This window comes from Schistocerca cancellata, chromosome 3, assembly GCF_023864275.1.
Source record: "Schistocerca cancellata isolate TAMUIC-IGC-003103 chromosome 3, iqSchCanc2.1, whole genome shotgun sequence".
Lineage (NCBI taxonomy): Eukaryota > Metazoa > Arthropoda > Insecta > Orthoptera > Acrididae > Schistocerca > Schistocerca cancellata.
Window position 1 is genome coordinate 158,524,532 of NC_064628.1, and position 25,635 is coordinate 158,550,166.

Consider the following 25,635-nt stretch of genomic DNA (forward strand, 5'->3'; position numbering starts at 1 on the left):
AATAGTAGCAAAAGAATACAATATATTATACTGGTTGAGGTATATGGATGACATCCTTTGCTTAATAGATGAACCACAAACAAAAATTGAAAAACTGCATACTGACATCAACAGGGTACATAAAAATATAAAATTCACAATTGAAAGAGAACAGAACAACCAAATTAACTTTCTGGATATAACAATCAAAAAAGAAGACATTAAGCATATGTTTGAAATTTACCGTAAACCCACAGCAACGGACATTATCATTCCCCAAACCTCGAACCACCCACACGCACAAAAGGAAGCAGCACTTCGACACATGCTCCATAGACTCAACACAGTACCACTCAGCAAAGAAAGCTATCAAAGAGAACTGGACATAATAATGCAGATAGCACAAAATAATGGTTATAATAATGACACAGTCACAAAGCTAAACAACAAAATTAAAAGTAAAATAAAAGCAGAAAGCTCCAAACGACAGATAACAACACAACAGAACCAAACACAAACACGCAGTCCCATTACAACTACACGGGATAGTCAGAAAAAGATGAAAGAAAACACAAGATGCTACACAATGACATACAAACACAAACTCTCCCATAAAATTACCAACATTTGTAAAAGACAGGGAATAAACATAGCATACACAACAGACAATTCATACAAAAATACACCCCAAAACTGACAAAAAAAGAGACATATACCAGAAAGCTGGTATATACCAGTTACAGTGTAACACTTGTGAAGGCACATACGTAGGGCAAACAGGGAGAACATTTGATGTCAGATATAAGGAACACATGAGAGAACGGAAATATGGGACAAACCACTCCACATTTGCAGAACACCTAAGAGAAAATGACCACAAACCAACCACTGGAGAAGATGACATGAGAATAACTAGAATCAACAATAAAAAGCACCTTCTGACCATTCAAGAAAATTACCTCATACATAAACCCAAAGCAGAGGGGAAAATCCTGTTGAATGACCAAGTACACATGCCAAACAATTCATTATTTACACTTATATATAAAATAATAGAATAACGTTCGCAGAATGGATAAATAAAATAATACTGTCCAATGTAATAATAATAGAACCCAACATCTTTACACTCACTCATCCATGACCCCTCACCAGAATACTGAAACGCAAAGTCAAAACAGCTGTCACCAAAGTTTTCAGCCACTCGCTAACAGCTAATACAACCCCCCCACCCCAACCACAAAAAAAAAAAATTCGGCCCTATTTCCCCCCCCCCCTCACACGTACGCACACACACGGTATAAACTTTATAAATAGAAGTTAGTAACGAACATATACTTCGTAAGGCTAGCAACAAATACGTAAACATACCAAAGACGATGAAACACGTAATGGAGTCGCATTAATTACGCTGTGAAAAGAAGTGTACGACGAAATAGTTGTATCGAGTGACAGAAGAACTATAGTCCACCACAAAAACGAGTGAGAAACATGGTGAACAGTGTGTGGATGGCGAAAACACAAAGATGTGAATATAGAACAGTGATAAAAGTGGTAGTGCGACCTCCAGACCAGATGTGAGGAAGCGCAGATCAGCAAATCGTAAGTAATTACATTTTTAAAAAAATCGCGAAGTGAACTGTTTCTACATCTACATCTACATTTATACTCCGCAAGCCACCCAACGGTGTGTGGCCGAGGGCACTTTACGTGCCACTGTCATTACCTCCCTTTCCTGTTCCAGTCGCGTATGGTTCGCGGGAAGAACGACTGTCTGAAAGCCCCCGTGCGCGCTATAATCTCTCTAATTTTACATTCGTGATCTCCTCGGGAGGTATAAGTAGGGGGAAGCAATATATTCGATACCTCATCCAGAAACGCACCCTCTCGAAACCTGGCGAGCAAGCTACATCGCGATGCAGAGCGCCTCTCTTGCAGAGTCTGCCACTTGAGTTTGTTAAACATCTCCGTAACGCTATCACGGTTACCAAATAATTCTGTGACGAAACGCGCCGCTCTCCTTTGGATCTTCTCTATCTCCTCCGTCAACCCGATCTGGTACGGATCCCACACTGATGAGCAATACTCAAGTATATGTCAAACGAGTGTTTTGTAAGCCACCTCCTTTGTTGATGGACTACATTTTCTAAGGACTCTCCCAATGAATCTCAACCTGGTACCGCCTTACCAACAATTAACTTTATATGATCATTCCACTTCAAATCGTTCCGCACGCATACTCCCAGATATTTTACAGAAGTAACTGCTACCAGTGTTTGTTCCGCTATCATATAATCATACAATAAAGGATCCTTCTTTCTATGTATTCGCAATACATTACATTTGTCTATGTTAAGGGTCAGTTGCCACTCCCTGCACCAAGTGCCTATCCGCTGCAGATCTTCCTGCATTTCGCTACAATTTTCTAATGCTGCAACTTCTCTGTATACTACAGCATCATCCGCGAAAAGCCGCATGGAACTTCCGACACTATCTACTAGGTCATTTATATATATTGTGAAAAGCAATGGTCCCATAACACTCCCTTGTGGCATGCCAGAGGTTACTTTAACGTCTGTAGACGTCTCTTCATTGAGAACAACATGCTCTGTTCTGTTTGCTGAAAACTCTTCTATCCAGCCACACAGCTGGTCTGATATTCCGTAGGCTCTTACTTTGTTTATCAGGCGACAGTGTGGAACTGTATCGAACGCCTTCCGGAAGTCAAGAAAAATAGCATCTACCTGGGAGCCTGTATCTAATATTTTCTGGGTCTCATGAACAAATAAAGCGAGTTGGGTCACACACGATCGCTGTTTCCGGAATCCATGTTGATTCCTACATAGTAGATTGTGGGTTTCCAAAAACGACATGACACTCGAGCAAAAAACATGTTCTAAAATTCTACAACAGATCGACGTCAGAGATATAGGTCTATAGTTTTGCGCATCTGATCGACGACCCTTTTTGAAGACTGGGACTACCTGTGCTCTTTTCCAATGATTTGGAACCTTCCGTTCCTCTAGAGACTTGAGGTACACGGCTGTTAGAAGGGGGGCAAGTTCTTTCGCGTACTCTGTGTAGAATCGAATTAGTATCCCGTCAGGTCCAGTGGACTTTCCTCTGTTGAGTGATTCCAGTTGCTTTTCTATTCCTTGGACACTTATTTCGATGTCAGCCATTTTTTCGTTTGTGCGAGGATTTAGAGAAGGAACTGCAGTGCGGTCTTCCTCTGTGAAACAGCTTTGGAAAAAGGTGTTTAGTATTTCAGCTTTACGCGTGTCATCCTCTGTTTCAATGCCTTCATCATCCCGGAGTGTCTGGATATGCTGTTTCGAGCCATTTACTGATTTAACGTAAGACCAGAACTTCCTAGGATTTTCTATCAAGTCGGTACATAGAATTTTACTTTCGAATTCATTGACCGCTTCACGCATAGCCCTCCTTACGCTAACTTTGACATCGTTTAGCTTCTGTTTGTCTGAGAGGTTTTGGCTGCGTTTAAACTTGGAGTGAAGCTCTCTTTGCTTTCTTAGTAGTTTCCTAACTTTGTTGGGCCGGCCAAAGTGGCCGCGCGGTTCTGGCGCTGCAGTCTGGAACCGCGAGACCGCTACGGTCGCAGGTTCGAATCCTGCCTCGGGCATGGATGTGTGTGATGTCCTTAGGTTAGTTAGGTTTAACTCGTTCTAAGTTCTAGGGGACTAATGACCTCAGCAGTTGAGTCCCATAGTGCTCAGAGCCATTTGAACCTAACTTTGTTGTTGTTCCACGGTGGGTTTTTCCCGTCCCTCACAGTTTTACTCGGCACGTACCTGTCTAAAACGCATTTTACGATTGCCTTGAACTTTTTCCATAAACACTCAACATTGTCAGTGTCGGAACAGAAATTTTCGTTCTGATCTGTTAGGTAGTCTGAAATCTGCCTTCTATTACTCTTGCTAAACAGATAAACCTTCCTCCGTTTTTTTATATTCCTATTAACTTCCATATTCAGGGATGCTGCAACGGCCTTATGATCACTGCTTCCCTGTTCTGCACATACAGAGTCGAAAAGTTCGGGTCTGTTTGTTATCAGTAGGTCCAAGATGTTATCTCCACGAGTCGGTTCTCTGTTTAATTGCTCGAGGTAATTTTCGGATAGTGCACTCAGTATAATGTCACTCGATGCTCTGTCCCTACCACCCGTCCTAAACATCTGAGTGTCCCAGTCTATATCTGGTAAATTGAAATCTCCACCTAAGACTATAACATGCTGAGAAAATTTATGTGAAATGTATTCCAAATTTTCTCTCAGTTGTTCTGCCACTAATGCTACTGAGTCGGGAGGTCGGTAAAAGGAGCCAATTATTAACCTAGCTCGGTTGTTGAGTGTAACCTCCACCCATAATAATTCACAGGAACTATCCACTTCTACTTCACTACAGGATAAACTACTACTAACAGCGACGAACACTCCACCACCGGTTGCATGGGATCTATCCTTTCTAAACACCGTCTGTACCTTTGTAAAAATTTCGGCAGAATTTATCTCTGGCTTCAGCCAGGTTTCTGTACCTATCTATAACTAACAAAATTGTATCATTATAGAGCCGGCCGTGTGGCCGTGCGGTTCTAGGCGCTACAGTCTGGAACCGCGTGACCGCTACGGTCGCAGGTTCGAACCCTGCCTCGGGCATGGATGTGTGTGATGTCCTTAGGTTAGTTAGGTTTAAGTAGTTCTAAGTGACTGATGACCACAGATGTTAAGTCCCATAGGGCTCAGAGCCATTTGAACCATTTTTTTTAAATAAACACTATGGAACAAAGACAGAACAATACATGAAAGTTCTACATACAGCACCTACAGGAAGATTGCTCGATGTACTACAGGAAACTGAAATCTTTAGTAGGTGCTTTAATTGAACAGTGTGAGTATAACCAGAATGAGTATTTTAACATTTTTCACGCTGCTCTGATTGTTTGATGTTGAGTGGTAAAAAGTGAAACATCGATATGCTTAAACAAGTGTGATTCTGACGTTTGGTGCTTCGTGTGAAGACGGGAAAACAGCGAGACTGTTTCCGTGTGGTCTCTTCTGCACTAGTCCAACGTACGTAGGCGACTGATATTAGCAAGACAGAGAGCCCCAGAAGGAAGCGACCTCTGGTGGCTGCCATGAACTCATCGGTGGCGCAACGTCCCCTCTCTGGCTTATGTGCATTATTCAGTTGCTGAATCCTCTCCTAACCTAAGTTAATCTGCCAATATTGATTTTCCAGAATATTTTGTTTAGCTTTGTTTTAATATTATAAATTTAATAACGTAATTGTGCATACATTGTTACCCCATAACAGACGTACATTTGTCTATCACAGAGAACACCAAAGTTTTACTGACGTGTTATATTCTGTGACGATATTTTATGATGTGTTCACTGCCACTTTTTTCTTTTTATATTGTGCGTGTTGTAAGCAGATAGAACTTTTTATGTACAATACTTTTTCTGTGTCCTCTTCTGTTTGTTTTAGATCTGAAACTGATTGCTAGCACAATTGAAACAAGTCATATCATTTATAAACTCGCTATCTACACGAAGTTTAAGATCTTTAAGTTAAAGATCTTTAAGAATGCTGGGTACCACCCGCGATAATTGCAGTGTAAAGCTGTTTCAGTTTATCTCAGAGTGCTACCATTCGCTTACTAACGTAAGCGTTAAATACGACACTGCGAGGCACTGCGTCCTTGGGTGGACTTCTGTATCGCTGCCTCCGGTTGGATGAGGTCATCAAGAGTTAAACGGGACATCCTTAATCCCCATTGGAAGGTGCTAGTGAGTATCTCATTTATAGGAATCCACACCGAAAAACTGTTCACCATTCGTTCCATGTAGTTCGTTAAAGCAGCAGTTAAATAATTATTTTGAGATGCAGAATCTTTCCTCGTAAAATGCTGGGACAGTTTCCTCCACGTCAGATTTTACTGAACACATCGAGCACCTTCTTCTTGGACCCTCAGTTAAGATAGGGAAACACGGCCCTTGTGTAGCGTCATTGGCGACTCATCCAGCGTATTCTAATTTCCACATGGTAAATGGACAGCTAAACGATTTCTATTTGGCGCAACCGAGGTCTCACACCCTACTTTTTGTACTGTTTCAAAAAGCAGGGGCTAGCACATCACTATATTCCTTGGACAAATCAGTACGAAGTGATATTTGACTTACCAGAAACTACGCAGAGTCGAGAAGCCAGTGGCCCTGAGGGGAAGACTAACAGCCAAGCCCTCTGGGAAGTTCTGAATGGCGATGCCGATGGCGAGGTTCCTGCACACAGAAGGTAACATTCAGTATTAATGGATGCTTGGCAGTTCATTCTTCAATTTTACCTCTTCTTCTATAAGGATTTTGCTTTTGTCTAACTTACACCCCATTCAAATGCAGTGCATGAGACAGGGTCGATGAAACGTAATGTATTAACTATTGCCGAGCAGTTGATACACTCAATCGAGGTGAACAATTAGAAATGCTGTAAATACCTGACTTTGTCAGAAGGATAGCGTTCTCTATGTAAAAAGAGCTTCCAAAATGGAAAATTTATTGCGCAGATCACAGCTGATACATATCCTGACTTTATAACTATGCTCTAACTAGTAATCAAGACATGTATCAACTGCCATCTGGGGTATTATAACTTTTATTTTGGAAGCTTTTTACACATTAAATTAGAAATGCATTTAAGGGAAATAATAAGGCGAGAAACATAGACAACTTTCCAGTTCATTTTAGTAATATATTTATACCTTCTGCATTTAGTGCAGATGGACTCCAACAGAAAACAGAACGGCTTAAATTCAGTTACAAGAATACTAAGGTAATTTATAATCAACTAATTGAGAAGAAAATATTATTAATGAACGATGAAATCAATAAATGTTAATGAGTGTTATGTTTTGGGCAAATCAAGACAACTGAATGGAAAGCAAAAGAAATAGAGTGAAAATGGGATGCAATGCTTTTGGTAAACTAAACATTGTTTATCAGCTGACGATACGTATTAAGTCGATGTTCAATACTGCTTTGTTACTTTTTGTAAAGATTGTGATTCGACGGATGGCCGCGAGCATTTTCCGGAATTCGGGGAGACGCGCCGGCTTCCTATCGAACCCGCCCTGGGGTTAACGACGACGCCATAGTGTTGGCCAGACCGGATGTGGTTTTCCACATCCAACTATGTGAATAACGGGATGGTGCCTACGGGACGCCTCAGTTACACAATTTGCAAACATTTCGAAAACTTTCTTACACTTACACATAGGATAACAGTAGACGTAGATACGTGGGGTACACAAATACCAACCCGAGTGGAATGTGGGGGGCGGGGCGTGGGGGCCGCTGAAGTGGGAGAGGGGGGGGGGAATTGGCGCTGGATTGGCATCCGGCACCCTCTACCGCGAAAATCGCCAAAACCAGATTAACAAACTGACTCCTATGGAGATACGGAATAAGCCATGGAAAACAAAGAAATAGAATAGTATTGACACCACCATGCGACATATAGTTTACATTATTACCGAATTTCGCATAAACCATCATTAAATTATGTTTAACAAAACGAAAAAAACCGCTCATGCGATTACGTCATTGTCACTGTGCACACAGGTATGTCGAACATGTGCTAACGACAGGCTGACAGCGTCCTATTTTTATGTGGGCACGAGGCACCGTCGTTGTTGTTGTTGTGGTCTTCAGTCCTGAGACTGGTTTGATGCAGCTCTCCATGCTACTCTATCCTGTGCAAGCTTCTTCATCTCCCAGTACCTACTGCAACCTACATCCTTCTGAATCTGCTTAGTGTATTCATCTCTTGGTCTCCCCCTACGATTTTTACCCTCCACGCTGCCCTCCAATACTAAATTCGTGATCCCTTGATGCCTCAGAACATGTCCTACCAACCGATCCCTTCTTCTGGTCAAGTTGTGCCACAAACTTCTCTTCTCCCCAATCCTATTCAATACTTCCTCATTAGTTATGTGATCTACCTATCTAATCTTCAACATTCTTCTTAGCACCACATTTCGAAAGCTTCTATTCTCTTCTTGTCCAAACCGTTAGCGGTAATGTACGTCGTACAAGTGTCGGCCCACAAATATTACAACGGTTGGGACACAGTGTCTCGGGCACTGGCCACCGATAACTTCGCAAGCTTTCAATCTCAAGTAGCGCCACAGGGGAACAGTCTGCAGAGATCATGGAACAGTATTAGCTTTATTATCTGCTAAATGGGCTACCATGATAAAAACGGATGTCTACATCTACATTCTACATCTACATTTATACTCCGCAAGCCACCCAACGGTGTGTGGCGGAGGGCACTTTACGTGCCACTGTCATTATCTCCCTTTCCTGTTCCAGTCGCGTATGGTTCGCGGGAAGAACGACTGTCTGAAAGCCTCTGTGCGCGCTCTAATCTCTCTAATTTTACATTCGTGATCTCCTCGGGAGATCTTTGTGTAATTATTATAAATTGACGAATTTGTAATATTCGACTTTTTCACCTGGTCAGTAGCGCTTTCCACCGGCGATAACTGGTGTCCACGCAAATATAGGATGTTCTCAGCATATCTTTTACACCTGTTCATGGTACCTATGAATACAGTGACACTGACGATACATGTTATCAGGACCATCCAGAATTACATTCTGTGGCCTTAAAAACAGCGATATGTATTGTTGCAGTCTCATTACTTTGTTCCTCATGTTGCTTAACAGCATCTAATGACGGCTTAGGCCAAAATGGGTAGTATTATTTACTGTATTTGACACGGTGAAATCTAGTCTAAAAATTAAAAATAAACCGAGTTTTCAAAATTAAGCTTGCAACTCAGCTAGGATAAATGCTTGACTTAGGTCGGTCAGACATTGACTTCCAATGCAAAAACTCTCTATAAACTAAAGCTTGCTCCTTAGCGGTCAATAAAAGGGTGGTTGGTAAAGTTAGAAAACACTTGGGAGCCCTATGGATGACTACATCGTTTCTTCGCGTGGCCAATAATACAGACTACGAAAAATTAGTACTACTTATTCGATCTCCTTTGGTATAAGTACCTGAATAGCTCCGAATCTCTCACAACACGGTACAGTGCAGCCCTCATAGCTTGACATTCACTTTCCTTGGCCAGAACCGTATCTATATGTGTATCATACATCACGTCTTACGTACATAACCTGACTGAGATTCAACCATTAGTGACTGAGAACAAGTTGAACCTCGCTACAACTATGTTTACTGATCTCTAGATGAAGTGTACGAGAATGGAGAAGTGGATAGGCGGCAAAACACACGAAGGAAACATACTGATATTCGCTTTAACTGTTCCGGGGAGAAACATGGAACTCTAGCGTCATCATGAAAGAAAAGCCTATAAATATCCTCCAAAACGGTTCGCTGAGCTTAAGTAAAGTGATTGGTACAGCATGAAATAAAGCTACTTTACACGAACAAAAAGGAAAAACGAAAAGCAAAAAGTCACGTCTATTTACTACACTATACAAGTCCAGTCACGTCAATGTGAGCACCTGTCAAAAGCCACGATAGCCTACTTTTGCGGCGCGGGCCGCTGCGAGATGTCCAGACATAGAGTCAATGAGGTTCTGGAAGGTACCGACAAGGTATGTGGAACCATACCGACTACAATTCCGCGGCTAGCTGCGTTAGGTTCCTCTGTTGAGGATATATTGCGTGAAGAGGCCGACGAGGTAGTCCAATAGACTCTCTATTGTATTTAAACCTAGGAAATTTGCTGGCCAGGGGAGTACTGTAAACTAAGCCTGATGGTGTTCGAACCAAGCACTTACACTGCGTGTTGTGTGACACGTTGCATTGTCCTGCTGGTAGATATCATCGTGCCGAGGAAAACAAAAACTGCATGCAGCGTTGGACATGGTCTTCTAGGATAGACGCCTACTTGTGTTGATCCACTGTGCCTTCCAGAATGACGAGATCACCCAGTAAGTGCCATGAAAACATTCGTCACAGCATAACGCTGCTTCTTTCGGCCTGCGTCCTTCCAACGGCCGTCTGTCAGATGGACCATAAAACATGATTCATCTGCAATGGCCACGTTCCGCCACACAGTGGTCGTCCAGTTGCGGTATTGGCGTGCCAATTCCAGCCTTCGTCGCTAAAGAACAGCAGTCAGCCAGGCACCTGCTGAGGAGGCCCATACGCAGCAACGGTCGCTGAGGAGACACTGTTGCTAGCTCTCTGGTTTACCTGTCGGGTCTGTTGCTCAACAGCTGCACATCTTCGCAGCCGTCGCTCACCCCTGTCATCTACGGCCCGCGGTGCACCACAGTTACATCGGCGTCGGTTTTGAATAGTGCGATTTTGCCATGCACGGTATACTTCAATCATGGCGGTATGCCAACAGTTTATAAGTTTACCCCATAACGGATGAATCTCAGGCAGGTTATGCATACTGGGTGAATCACTTAAATTTGCACCGCACATACTGCGGAAACTGAAAGTGCTATTTATGTGTGGTTTTCACAGAATAGATTGGTAGTCAGAGGCTCGTATTGTTACCCAATGAACAGATAGCAATAATACTTTGAAAGTGTATTTTTGTGCAAAAATATACTTTTTTAAATGGAACAATGACTATTGACAACAACAGACTACAAGAAGAGCAAATCAGAATGACAGTGGCGTTTGTTCCAGGATTCTAGTGAGAGTCATTTACGAGATACTGGTATTTGGAGAAGTTTACACGCCGACACTTGTTTGCACCACTCAACCTGCGAAATTGCTAGATATGATGTTGTCATATTTGCTTACAGTGTGCTAGTATGTGCTGCATTGCTACATGCTAGTCAGTTAGCGTGTGACAGTCCAAGCAGTAGATCGTGAGTGGACGATGGAACTTAGCAATGCAGAAAAAGCCTTCATGCCTATAGTGCTTGAAGAGTGTACGAAGAAAGCAGTTCGTTCTTGTACGGGGTATATGGAAGGATATCCCAATACATGTCGATCTTCTGGACTATTATTTATCGACCTCTTCTAACAGTTATGCGAAAGTGGTAGTGTAACACCTAGACAATATAACAACAAGGAACAAGTGACAACACAAGAGGGGGAAATTAATGTTCTTCTAGCTGTTGCAGTTGATCCCAACGTTAGCTCCCGAGCACGAGGTAGTGGCATGAGTCTGGCAAGGGTCCTAAGATTCTCCATCGACGTAAGTCCCAAGCCTATCACATCTCTCTCTAGCAAGGCCTGCATTGAAACGATTATTAGAATCGTGTTAACTTCTGTACATGGGAATTAAGACAGGATACTACAGACTTATCATGTATCTTGTTTCGTGATGAAGCCACATTCACCAATCGTGACCACGTAAATCGCCGGGCGAAACATGCACTACTGGTCGGTTGACAATTCTCGTTGGCGTCGTCAGGTAGAACGTCAGCATACGTGGAGTGTAAACGAGTCGTGTGGGGTTTTGAATCATCAGCTCACTGGCCCATTTTTCATAGATGCAACACTTAACCCGCACAAGTATCGCAGCCTCCTAACAGACCATTTTCCATGAATGCTAGAAGAGGTTCCCCTTCAGACCAGGAGGAACCTGTGGTACCAATACGATGTCTGTCCAGGCCGTAGTGCACGGAGTACTACAGCATGTCTTCACGAATTGTTTCCAAATCGTTGGATTGGACGCAGAGGACTTGTACCTTGCCAGCGCGTTCCCCCGATTTGACACCTGTAGGCTATTTTCTGTGGGGGAAACTGAGAGATGCTGTCTAGAAGGACATGCCAACTACATCCCATTATATCCAATGACGTACTACAGCAGCCTACTCGGGCGTCTCCACAGAAATGCTAGGAAGTGTGTAGCAGTCGTTCCATACCAGGCTGGAAGCGTGTATAGCTGCTCCCAGTGGTCACTTTGAACACAACAACAAATGGTCAGTTCTCTCGTTATTAGTCGGAATCCACATATCTAGTGTATACACTTGTTCTTTAGTGTGCGCTACCACAGATATTGTACAAGTGTTGGCGTGGGAACTTTTCAAAATACAGAATCTCGTAAACGACTCGCACTAGAATCCTGCAACAAACACCACTGATATTCTAATTTACCGTACTTTTAGTTTGTTGAAGTCAATCTGCACTGTTACATTTCAAGAAGTGTACGTTTGCACACAAAATACACTTCTAAGTAATATAACAATCTGTTTACTGGCACACAGTACGAGCCTCTGACTGTTACGACTTCCTTTGCCCGCTGTGTGATTCTTTAGTGGATACAGGAGCGAGGAACAGAGGCCGTTCATGAACGGAGAATTCAGATATTAATTTATTCCACATCTAATATCACATAGCTAAAATAATACATAACTTCGTTGCTGTATTTGCAGCGCCAGTTTCTAACAGAAGATTTGGAAGTAGAAATATATACGGATACAAAATATTTATAAATCTGTCACTCTTCAATACAATGTCTATTCCGAAGATGTCGAGGTCTGATCACTATTAAAGTCTCTCAATGTTATTCAATTTGCAGACGCACAAAATGGACATAGTGCATGAATATTCAAACTTAAGCACACACGCCACTAAAGCTCCGGAGACCGGATGCTTATATATCATTCGCAGCGTCGTAATCGTTCGTGGCAGCGTCGTCGTGCCGCGGTGGCGGCTGTAGGAAACGCGGCTGCGTTTGCTCTGAAATATGAATCGCGTATTTTAAAACGCGGCTCACTGGACTACAGCCGATACCGCGCTGACTACCAGTCCATTTTGTGAAAACCGTACATCAATAGCGCCTTCCATTACCGCAATATTTGCGGTGGAAGTTTTACGTACTCACCCTGTTTAAGAAGTGATATATGGTATATGAATAGGCATGATACTGCCAAGGAACTGAGTGTCCAGCGATAAGGGCTGCACTCTTGGCCCGAAAACAAATGAACATGCTCTTTCGAACGTTCTATAAATCGCTCCGTTTCCGCATTACGACAAACACTGCACTATTTTCCGCGTCCCACGGCATGCTTTATATTCCCTTCACTGCTAGTGATACCACCTGCTACCTGCGAGTAGTTATTGTACGTTGACGTCGTGCATAGGCGCTGGTCATACTAATGTGGGTGGACCGTGTAAACTGCTGAAAGCAGTTCTGTATGACCTTCATGACCTGCATAGGTTTTTCTTAATCGGTATACTATTACAGGACGACAAGAAATTTCGTCGTACAGCTAAAAATGGAGTTGGTGAAGTTACCCTACATTATCGGTGCAGGCAGTAAAGCGCGTTGGATTCCCACGAACGGAACAACACAGTTTGTATACATTGTTCAGTGTGTAAACGCGCCTCGAAAAGTCGCTTGCCGGTAGGTGAACCTAAAATAATGAAGCGCTCCCTGCGAGTGATCGCCGGCGGCCGACATCACTAGCTGATGACAGCTACCTATAAATGACGGCCCTTAGGTACCCCGGAGAGAAGGCAACAGAACTGTGATGCCGTTTCGGAGGCAACTGAGAGCGTTGCACACATGGACCAATTTAACTTCTAGGCGCTCATTATGAATACCAATATAGCTCCTCTCTATCCCCCCAGCGCCGTGGCACCCAAAGGAGGTAGTCGCAGAGGAGACGGGAGGCGGCTCGGAACCGATGCACACCTCAGTCACGCAGTCCCACGGGTTAACAGGGAGGTAAGACTTATCATGTAGGGACCATGGGCACGTTCCAGCAGACCCAAAGGTCTACGTCCAGAAGAAGTATCCTCTGGACCAATTCAGTCTTGCAAACAACGGCATGTACAACAAGAAAATAATCGTGGATATCTCGACTTGAGAATAACTCTGCCTCGCCTCTCACTTCGAAATCCCTCCCATCTTGACATGAATAGAATTGGATCAGGTGGAGGTTACTCAACCGTCTTTGCTCAACAGTCTTCATTCTGGAGTTGGAAGATCCAGAAATGGCACTTCCCTGTGAATACTATCAACTGTGACTGCAGAGAACCACTGACCACGGAGCACTTACTGGATTGTCAACTACACCCTCTGTCTTGCGCAGAACAACATCTGCTTGCGACGCCAGGAGGAACTGAACTTGCAAGATTTTGGTTAAGAGTACTGCAGCTTGGTAATTCTTTGTTTCATTTGTTTGCAATGGTAATTATTTCGGACTGTATTTGTTCTGTGACTCGAACAAATACAAAATGTATTTAAATCTTTTCGCCGCTACGGAGGACAAATCGAGGACTATGTAATATTACAAAAAGACTCTCCAAAACTAATATCCAGTCCTACATTCAACATGCGTTCATCTTTGGAGGCCATCATGTGACCATCATCTGAACGCTTTCCTCCTGGAAGCAATAATCTGCAGACTGAAATGACCTGCTGTATCCGCTCAAGTGACACCAACTGACAATGCTTGGGACCAGTCGAAAACTGCAGTGCCTCACCGCAGCGGCCTTCATAACACACTGGATGAACTCATAAAAGCCACTGCCGAAGAATGGGACAGGTTTCAGCAGCAATGTCCTAACCCGACGGCGTGGCAAGGAGGATCGAAGCATGTCATACTGCAAGGGATATAGCAACAAAGCACTGAATGTCAGCCAGCAGCAGATATTGCCTTCGTAGATGAGAAAAGATTTTCAGTTTCGAACAAACTGCATTTACGTTGCTTGTTATTTTGAGTAAAGTAATCCATATACACTCCTGGAAATTGAAATAAGAACACCGTGAATTCATTGTCCCAGGAAGGGGAAACTTTATTGACACATTCCTGGGGTCAGATACATCACATGATCCCACTGACAGAACCACAGGCACATAGACACAGGCAACAGAGCATGCACAATGTCGGCACTAGTACAGTGTATATCCACCTTTCGCAGCAATGCAGGCTGCTATTCTCCCATGGAGACGATCGTAGAGATGCTGGATGTAGTCCTGTGGAACGGTTTTCCATGCCATTTCCACCTGGCGCCTCAGTGGGACCAGCGTTCGTGCTGGACGTGCAGACCGCGTGAGACGACGCTTCATCCAGTCCCAAACATGCTCAATGGGGGACAGATCCGGAGATCTTGCTGGCCAGGGTAGTTGACTTACACCTTCTAGAGCACGTTGGGTGGCACGGGATACATGCGGACGTGCATTGTCCTGTTGGAACAGCAAGTTCCCTTGCCGGTCTAGGAATGGTAGAACGATGGGTTCGATGACGGTTTGGATGTACCGTGCACTATTCAGTGTCCCCTCGACGATCACCAGTGGTGTACGGCCAGTGTAGGAGATCGCTCCCCACACCATGATGCCGGGTGTTGGCGCTGTGTGCCTCGGTCGTATGCAGTCCTGATTGTGGCGCTCACCTGCACGGCGCCAAACACGCATACGACCATCATTGGCACCAAGGCAGAAGCGACTCTCATCGCTGAAGACGACACGTCTCCATTCGTCCCTCCATTCACGCCTGTCGCGACACCACTGGAGGCGGGCTGCACGATGTTGGGGCGTGAGCGGAAGACGGCCTAACGGTGTGCGGGACCGTAGCCCAGCTTCATGGAGACGGTTGCGAATGGTCCTCGCCGATACCCCAGGAGCAACAGTGTCCCTAATTTGCTGGGAAGTGGCGGTGCGGTCCCCTACGGCACTGCGTAGGATCCTACGGTCTTGGCGTGCATCCGTGCGTCGCTGCGGTCCGGTCCCAGGTCGACGGGCACGTGCACCTTCCGCCGACCACTGGCGACAACATCGATGTACTGTGGAGACCTCACGCCCCACGTGTTGAGCAATTCGGCGGTACGTCCACCCGGCCTCCCGCATGCCCACTATACGCCCTCGCTCAAAGTCCGTCAACTGCACATACGGTTCACGTCCACGCTGTCGCGGCGTGCTACCAGTGTTAAAGACTGCGATGAAGCTCCGTATGCCACGACAAACTGGCTGACACTGACGGCGGCGGTGCACAAATGCTGCGCAACTAGCGCCATTCGACGGCCAACACCGCGGTTCCTGGTGTGTCCGCTGTGCCGTGCGTGTGATCATTGCTTGTACAGCCCTCTCGCAGTGTCCGGAGCAAGTATGGTGGGTCTGACACACCGGTGTCAATGTGTTCTTTTTTCCATTTCCAGGAGTGTACGTACACAGGTATGCAGGGAGCGCAACCTTTTTTGATCAGCTTTTAATATTTCGTCTTTCGCGAGAGACGTGGTCGCTCGCTATAGCAGCAATGCCAAGGAGAACTAAAGATACTTGCTCTTGTTGTTGTGAAAAGCACATTTTCGCAAGAGATGACCATTCGTGTTAAGACAAAATGGAATTAATTTGTATAGAGCCAGTGCACCTGCTGTGTGAACAACTGGAAGTGGAAAACAGGAGTAATAGTGATTTTCTGTCAGAGTTCTGGGCGTCTCACTCAGAAAATGCACGAATATAGATCCTCAGGTGATGCCAACAATAGCGACACGAGCCTGCGCCCCTCGAACCGTTGCAGTACTCGAAGCTAGTAACAGGGAGACGGGCGGGGCCTCCTCCTGCTCCGGTCACCCGAAATTTGCGAATGCGCCAGACGCCAGACAGTTCCGGGAGAAAGTCACCCGCCGGTCCACGGCGCGCGCTCAGCGGCGGCCGCCGCGCCGCCACTCTGTCTGCTCTCGGTCTCCTCGCCGGGCATCCACTGTGCTGGGCTGTGACGACACAACATAACTATGCGATCAAGATCCAATTTCAGACTGGCGGCTGGCTCAGAGCGCTCACACCTTGGCAACCGAAGGACCCTACCAGCCCTTTGTCATTATTTCTACTTCCTTGTGCCAAACTCTAAACATTGTTTTCCTGCGGACTCTTACGTCCACGGTATTTGATTGTAAGGCTGATAGTCTCTTTCATTATCTTTCCCTCTGAACAATCGTATTTTGCAAAAATTGTCTTTAATCCTGAAGCTCTTATCAGGTTTTCAACAAGTTCTACATCAACGTGCTATAGCCGGCCCGTGTGGCCGAGCGGTTCTAGGCGCTTCAGTGTGGAACCGCGCGAGCGCTACGGTCGCAGGTTCGAATCCTGCCTCGGGCATGGATGTGTGTGATGTCCTTAGGTTACTTACATATAAGTAGTTCTAAGTTCTAGGGGCCTGACGACCTTCGATGTTAAGTCCCAGAGTGCTCAGAGCCATTTGAACCATCAACGTGCTATAAATACCATTCACTTTCCATATTGGGCATGAAACATGGTGTTAATATCAACGAAATTTTGTTTTTGTCACAGTGCGCAATTATGGAAGGCTAGAATCATTTTCACTCAGTAACAGTTTTGTTTATGTCTGGTTCAAAAACACCTGGGAGGACGACTGCTGTTCAAGCACGTTAACTTACTTCTGCAACAACCGGTTGGGAAAGGAATGTGGAAATCCCCTCACAACTCTGCCGTCTTACAGTTAACACACTGTACATGAATCGTCAGCGTTCACTGCAATGGTAGCAAACTTTGTGTAACGTTTCAGTTATGTGATTTATTGAAACAAGTTGCATTACACTTTACTGCTAGGATAGGTTCCCATCAGTGACACCATTATCTTGAAAATACCAATGAATAGGGACAAAGTGTGCAATCTCACGACTACGCAATTGAGTTCTAAGAACACTTATTATCTGGAGGAAATCAGGGAGTGCTCCACGAACACCGGCAGCCAGCACAGTCTGCCGGAACCGCCAACAGCTGCCACCTGCCTGAACCGAACATTGCAAACGGTATGAGGTCCACAACTATAGCAGTATTCTTCGTACAGGTCACCAAGAATACACAGGCCGTTAATTCACGATAACAGTAGACAAAAAACACTGAGGGAGATGCCACACTGAAAGGCGTCCACTATTGTCTTCAAATGTATCGAATCTGATAACACACAAACGAAGAGAACGCGATATGTGAAATTATCCCACTTTGTACGCTAAATGTCTCAATGTCGTCATAGAGGACTTAAAAGTGTACACAAAAATTGTCATCGGCAGACGTAAATACTAGAAATTTCTTTGGCGGGTACATGGTGCATGAATGGAGATACGTCGATCTCTATTTCTGTTATACTGTGGTACCTCCAAATGCAATTGGCAGGATGATATAATTCTCATTGCGGAAAGCATTTTTCAGTAGCAGAAGTCATACTAAATATTGTGGACTTGAAAGCAACCTTCGCATTACTACTTGTTTTGACGCTGGTGCCATTAAGGATTATTTCCTTTATGTGGAAGATAATTTCATAGTCATCATGGAGCTCAACTGGTGAACGACGTGCAAACAGCTGAGAGCGTCACTTCAACACAGTGCTGAATGTACACCATGAACCCTACTGAACATTCATTGATCTGATTCGCTTGGAAGACATGCACCCCAGAATACCCCAAGCAAGAGACTGCTCTCTTCGACAAGTGTTAAAAATTCCCAAGAAATCCCTCAACTATCTCAATGAATTCAGTCACACAACGCGAAGTAGTGATTGTTATCTGCGGTGAATATCTGATTGATTAGAAGACCTTAATTAGATACATAATAGCACTGAGATGCAAGTTGTTATAAACATTACTTTTGCGTTTTCGTAATTCAAACTCAAAAAATGGAATGGTAAGCACATTTACAAATTTACGAAGAAGCCATTTCGGTGGTTTGAATTTTTTTTAAAAAATCAAGATATTAGTCCTGAGGCGAACGTTAACATTAATAAGTTCCACAAAACTGTGGATACCCCAGATGATATTCAATTTGTATACAGAACAAGCAGTAAAAGAGACAAAACAGAAATTTGGAAAGGGCATCAAAGTCTACGAAGAAGATATCAAAAGTTTAAGATTTGTATTGATATTTCAACTCTCTCAGAAGCAGCAAAAGACTTGGCATATCGGCTGAAGGAAGTGGAAAAATCCTGAAAAGAGGTTCTAAGATGAACATCAATAACAGTAAAAAAAAGGGGGGATAATGGAATGCAGCAAGGGGTCTGATTCGGAAAGCACACTCTGACAATAATAGATGATATTTTGTTATTTGGGTAGCAGAATAACTAATAATGGCATGAGTGAAGTGAATATAAATTTTGGAGTAACAATATAAAGCTTTACCAGAAAAGAGAATTATGTTAATATCGAATACAAATTTAAGTGTCAGGAAGCTTCTTCCCAAGCTGTTTGTTTGGAGCCCAGCATTATATGGAAGTGAAACGTGGCCAGTTAATAGAACAGGCATCAAAAGAATAGAATATATAGTAAGGGGACGGTATATAAGACTGTTCAAGATTAGATGGGCAGGAAAATTTGGAAATTTGTGGTAAGTTATGTGGGACCAAACTACTGAGATCGTCAGCCCTAAGCTTGCACACTACTTAATCTAACTTAAACTAACTTACGCTAAGGACAACACAGAAAACCATACCCGAGGGAGGACTCGAACCTCCGACAGGGGCAGCCGCGCGAACCGTGACAAGGCGCCAGACCACGCGGCTACCCTGCGCGGCTGATGGGTAGACTGGGTGACGAATGGCGAGGTATAAAAACTCATAAGATCGGATCAATTAGAAGATCGGCTTGCACGCCACTGTGCTTTACTACGCGTCGTCCTATTTGAGATGACGTGCACTTTTTGTCACCGATGTCTGAACTGGCTAACCTAGCTAGTTGCAGAGGGATCCGAATCACGGTGCAACTCGACATTGGCAGAGATGAAAGAAGTGATTCGCGATAGACAAAAACCACAGGACTGGCCAGAGGCCAGACTCTGGAGCTTTTGTTCCGCAGTACAGGACAAAACGAACGAGCCACCGGCCACACAATGAAGAGTTTTATTATGATACAGGCTGTGCTGAACAATTTCTCTCGCTTACAACTTATATTTATTGAAGCGGGATTTCAAAGAAAGCTTAAAACCTTTATGCATTCATTGATTTATCAGCCGCCTGTGACACTGCCTGGCGAGCAGGCATGATCTATACATTACTTCGTGCGATCCTATGCAAACCAATTGCTCGTTTGCTAAATGACATGCTGAATGAAGAACATTTCAAGTTATCATGAGGTCCAACGTAAGCTCACTACGAAAACTCAAGAACGGCCAGCCACAAGGATCGTTACTTGCACCATTCCTATTCAGCCTAAATGTCGCAGACATGACAGAGACGAGATCTGAAAAGCACGGCTACGCTGATGACTGGGCACTAGCAACAAGATGTAGCTCATTTAAAGAATCAGGAGGTCCTTACAGCCGACATGGAAAAGTTAGGAAGGTACTGCCGAAAACGGCGCCTCCAACCAGACGCCAGCAAAACAGAGGTTACATGTTTTCATCTGACCAACAAACTTGCCAAAAGGAAGCTTCTAATATAGTTTGAGAACACATGGCTTACTCACAATAAAACACCAAAATATCTTTGTGTGACACTCGACAGAACTCTCACATTTAAAGAGCACACAACAAAATTAGCAGAGAAATTAAAATCGAGGAACAATATTATACAAAAACTCTTGTGAAACAACGCGGGAAGCATCAGCCTCTCTCTTACGCTCATCTGCTCTGAGCCTTGTCTTCTCAATTGCTGAATACTGTACGCCAGTGGGGCTATATAGTCCCCACACTCAAACAATTTAGGCTTAACTCAATAACACAGTGAGAATGATCGAAGGAATCATCAAACCTACCCCTACGGAATGGCTCCCAGTCCGGAACCATATACCACCGCCAAACTTGCGTCGTATGAACCGCACTCACGAGTGAGTATAAGAAGATCTTGAGCAACAAAAACCTACCAGCACATCAGGACATTGAATACGCCACCCATAGCCGTCTTCGATCCATAAAGCCACCTATCGGAACGGCAATTACAGCTACATAGGAAAATTTCAGGCCGCGCGGGATTAGCCGAGCGGTCAGGGGCGCTGCAGTCATGGACTGTGCGGCTGGTCCCGGCGGAGGTTCGAGTCCTCCCTCGGGCATGGATGTGCGTGCTTGTCCTTAGGATAATTTAGGTTAAGTAGTGTGTAAGCTTAGGGACTGATGACCTTAGAAGGTAAGTCCCATAAGATTTCACATACATTTGAACCTTTTTGAAAATTTCAGCTTGACTAAAGCCTGACGTCAACAATGGATCACAAAGCAGAGTAATGAATTTCATGTATTACCCAAAAGCCTCCGGGTTTTGAGTTACCACGTAAAACTGGTCAACTCTAAACAGAATACGGACCCAACATGATAGATGTGCCTATTTCCTGCATAAGTGGGGCAAGAAATCGGCGCCCTTCTGCGAATGTGGTGAAATCGAAAGTACAAAACACATCACAGAATAATTCTCTCGGACAGCTTTTGAAGGGAAACCTGAAAATTTCCTGATGGCGACTCCAGAACCAATGGCCTATATAAATATGTTAGATGTTTGTTCATAACTATAATTATTTCAATTTTAACTAACCGTATTGTCGTTTGTGTCTTACTGCCATCGCTAATTAAATAAGTAATAATGATACACGATCCAATGACGTTAATGTGACCATAATCTATGCTCTACGTCAACGAGCAATAACCACTCACAGACGGCAGGTCTGTTCGGCCGAAGGAGTGAGCATTACGGTCTGTGGAATGTTTTCGTTGCATTCACTGAGTGACTTCGTCATTCTGGAAGACACAATAAACACACGTATGCATCTATCACAAGCAGTGGAGGGTGTGTAAAGCATGTCGGGGGATGCGGAAAATAGTGCAGTCGTTGTAGCAACGCGGAAGTGGACCGATTTATCCGATGCACAAAAGAGCAAAATATGTAAATTGTTCCGTGATGCCATGGTTAAGGTGATGTGTATGAGCTTATACTCGTGCAAGTGTTGAACAACTAACCGCCCCGAAGAGCCAAGGCGCTACCAACAGCATCTCCTCAACGACCTTCAGCGAACGTTGCTGCGTATGGGCCTCTGCAGCAGGTACCAGGGTCATGCACCCATGCTGGCTGCTGTTTATCGGCGACAAAGGCTGGAATCATATGAAGACAGTATCTGTTCTTTCGGACATGTCCGAAAGAACAGATAGTTAAGGCTAACCGGCCATTGACCTTCCTCTTCTGTACTGGATGCACACGCATTTCCCGAACTCTTACGTGACTCGGTACGATTGTCTACCGCGAGTAATGAGTGTAATGGGCAGGAGCACTACGAATGTGGTGTGTGGACATTAAGTTGGGAATGTGGGTCTCACGGGGAGCGTGCAAGGGATAAGTCCCTGTAGTCGTACGATCCTCTGTGCCCTCGGTGGCTCAGATGGATAGAGCGTCTGCCATGTAAGCAGGAGATCCCGGGTTCGAGTCCCGGTCATGGCACACATTTTCAACTGTCCCCATTGATGTATATCAGCGCCTGTCGATAGCTTAGGGTCTTGATTTAATTATCATTTCAATGCTGGAATTTGCACGCTAATGCCGGAACTGGACTTCCACTGGGTGGCGACAGCTGGCCTTTTCAGACGAATCACGTTTTACGCTCCATCGGACACACACCCGTTGGCGTGTACGGTGTGAAACGTGTGGAATCAAACAACCTCCAACAACCGTCGGCCGAAGGAGTGAGCATTACGGTCTGTGGAATGTTTTCGTTGCATTCACCGAGTGACTTCGTCATTCTGGAAGACACAATGAACACATGTATGCATCTATCCTTGGGGACCATGTACACCATTACAAGCAGTTAGTTTCTTTTCGGCTTACAATACTCCCCTGTATAGATAATCTGTGGCATCACCTCTATCGGGTCGTACGCTCCATGGATCCCGAACCGAGAAACTTACGCAGCTCGCCATGGCATAGGAGTCGTCATGGCTTCACATCCGTCTCAGTTCCTTCCAGAACGTCACTCACCTCTCGCGGTGGTAGGTCCAGCAAAAGGTGATTATTCGGGGTTCTGACAGGTGGTCACTTTAATGCGACTAGACAGTGTATAATCTGATTAAATAAACGGATCGATCGATAAGACACATCCTGACGCTTGGATTAGTTGATTTCGTAATGAGGGAAGTGTGGCAAGTAACAAATGTGGAGGGTGAATAAAGTAAGCAGGCTGAAACAAACGCTGGTTGCACTTTTTGTGCAGAGATGAAGAGGCCTGCATGGACAGACTAGACTTGGTAGCTCCATCCAAGCAACACGAACAACAACAAGATGTTACTGTAACACCTGCATGGTGTGCAGTACCCAATTATGAACCATACTGACAGCAATTGCAGAGCTCTTAAACGCTATAATTCTGTATATTACTCTGAAAATTGTCTCCCTTGTACGACGAGAGGGAAAATTAAAAGCATGGGTTTTCGCGGTGGGTGATATCACGTGCGATCGGCTAACTGTTTTGATCGGTGTGTAAGTGATAGCGTGACCGGTGACGGCGCGCGTTATATAAAAGAAAGCCGAGCCGGCAAAGCGTGCCGCACAGCGAGCCGAGTACTTTCCCTCGCCAACGTGTTTGATTAAACGAAGCACAAATGCAGGAAAGTGACGGGGAGCGCGCAGGTACCAGATAACACGTCAGATCAACTGCGAATGTGTGCCGCCGCGGCAAGAGTGTCTGCAAAAAGACGACGTGTCGCAAGCGGGCGGCGGGCAGCGGGCGGAGCCGCAGACACCGTGCCGACACACACACACACACACACACACACACACACACACACACACACACACACTAAACTCCGCGCAATAAGACAGTACGGTAGACTTGACAGTGTTGTGATGATATAATTCGTATAAGCTTCTCAACCAATTACTAAACATATATATTGTTTTGCAAGCTAAGGTCAGCAGCACCAGTCTTCAACATGCAAGATATCCATGCGTACCAGTCACTGACACTCATACGCAGCAGTCATTGACTGTTATCTAAAACATATTTCAAGATTTCTAAATCATTTTATTGTAATTAGAATACCAAAAATATGTGTCGAGTTAGGAAAAACTGTAATAAGCACTCTGCCTTTATTGCGACAGAATACAGACGAGTGCAATGTCATATGAAATACATGACCATCATCAAAGAATGTAAGTCACTGGATTTCTTGTTCAATTATCCAAGGCAGGAACATATTTGGCATGAACTCATGGAATGTGGGACCACATAGCCAACCACTTTCAGACCGTCCAATCTCTCATGTTCTTGGTATGCTGTCAGCTATTGTGCCACGAATTCTCTTATATTAAAAAACAATCATACGAGTAACAAGCTTACCAACAGCATTTGCTGTTACAAATACAGTCAGATTATATTTCTCATCATTTGTAACAATGTATAAAGCTTTATTCCTCCTATAAGAGTATCTGATCGCTTTTACCTCTTCAGGTTGAAAATATTTTAGAAATGCAGTTTCATCTCAGCAGAAAACTCTAATAGGGTCATTTTTTAGAATTGTTTCTTTCAAACGCTGTTCTATTCCTGCAAACCTGTAACGAATTGGTTGTTCAGTGGCATTATCACGGGGATTTATCAAGTTTATTGTCATTCATTTAGAACAAGATGACTTTTCATCAACGATGTATGCTATTTTCTGATTGGTCTTTCATTATTAAATGGGTTTTGTCCTCTCATTTTACTTATTATTTGCTGCACACTGCCCGGCAAAATTGCTCAAGTTACTTGATAGTGCACTTTTACAGTTGTCAAACGCCACTGGACTAGAATATATTCTTCATCCACAGTCAGGGTAGTGGAGTGACGAGTTACATGATTTGATACTTCGGCCATTTACTTTGTAACGTAAAGGAACTCTTGGCTCACCGAACTCTTTGGCTGCAGTAGCCACTGGGTGTTCCCGCCACGATAGTTTCTATAGGCCTAGCTTTTGTTATTTGGTTAAGCTTGTAGTCTCACTTGGGCCCTATACATGGTAGAAGATGCTCCAGTTATTAGCATCCTGTTGTTTCAGCGTTTGACACAATGCCAAAACTGGAGCTACGACTCATAGAAACCAAGGCCGGCCGTTGTGGCCGAGAGGTTCTAGGCGCTTGTCTGGAACCGCGCGATCGCTACGGTCGCAGGTTCGAATCCTGCCTCGGGCATGGATGTGTGTGATGTCTTTAGGCTAGTTAGGTTTAAGTAGTTCTAAGTTGAGGGGACTGATGACCTCCGCTTTAAAGTCCCATAGTGATTAGAGCCATTTCAACCATTGGAATCCCGGTTCGACACAAAATTTCAACTTTCCCCGTCGATTTAAATGAATACCCACTTGTAACCAATGTCTGTAATTCCTTTCAATTTCTTTTATGTAAAACGCTTTAGGCGTTTTCACATAAAAACTTCAGAGGCATTACTTTTCAGCAAGCTGCCGTACAACAGCTTGTATCCGAGGATAAAAGGTCAATTTATCGAGAACTGACAGCACTGTATGTGAAACACAGTATTTCTTACGTTAGTATGTTCTATATCATAAAGTTCGCCAGATAAACGCATGAAAATATCTATTAACATTCAGAAACAGTTTCGTTGCTTGTAAGCTTACACATTTACGGCAGTCCCAGGTAAAATTCCAAAAAGCCCATCGGCGACTTTAATGGACTTTGCTGTTCTCAGAGAACTGTCTCTCTCCTATCTCAGTGCGTCTCTGCGTTTTTTTATGTGGCATATCATGCAAGCGCCTTTCTTTTGTACATTTCTGAATCCA

The 25,635-nt window shown here is 44.2% G+C and overlaps 1 protein-coding gene and 1 non-coding gene across 4 annotated transcripts in view; one reads left to right on the plus strand and one right to left on the minus strand.

Moving 5' to 3' along the window:
* Positions 1-25,635, minus strand: part of LOC126174778 (zinc transporter ZIP11) — a 422,454-nt gene that overhangs the window by 114,850 nt on the left and 281,969 nt on the right. For all 3 annotated transcript variants that reach the window (XM_049921123.1, XM_049921122.1, XM_049921124.1), the window contains one exon: positions 6,182-6,280. In XM_049921123.1, coding sequence (XP_049777080.1) covers positions 6,182-6,280 — 99 coding nt within the window. The remainder of the gene's footprint in view (positions 1-6,181; positions 6,281-25,635) is intronic.
* Positions 22,241-22,315, plus strand: Trnat-ugu (transfer RNA threonine (anticodon UGU)). The gene has a single exon. It is a non-coding gene; the product is annotated as a tRNA-Thr (tRNA).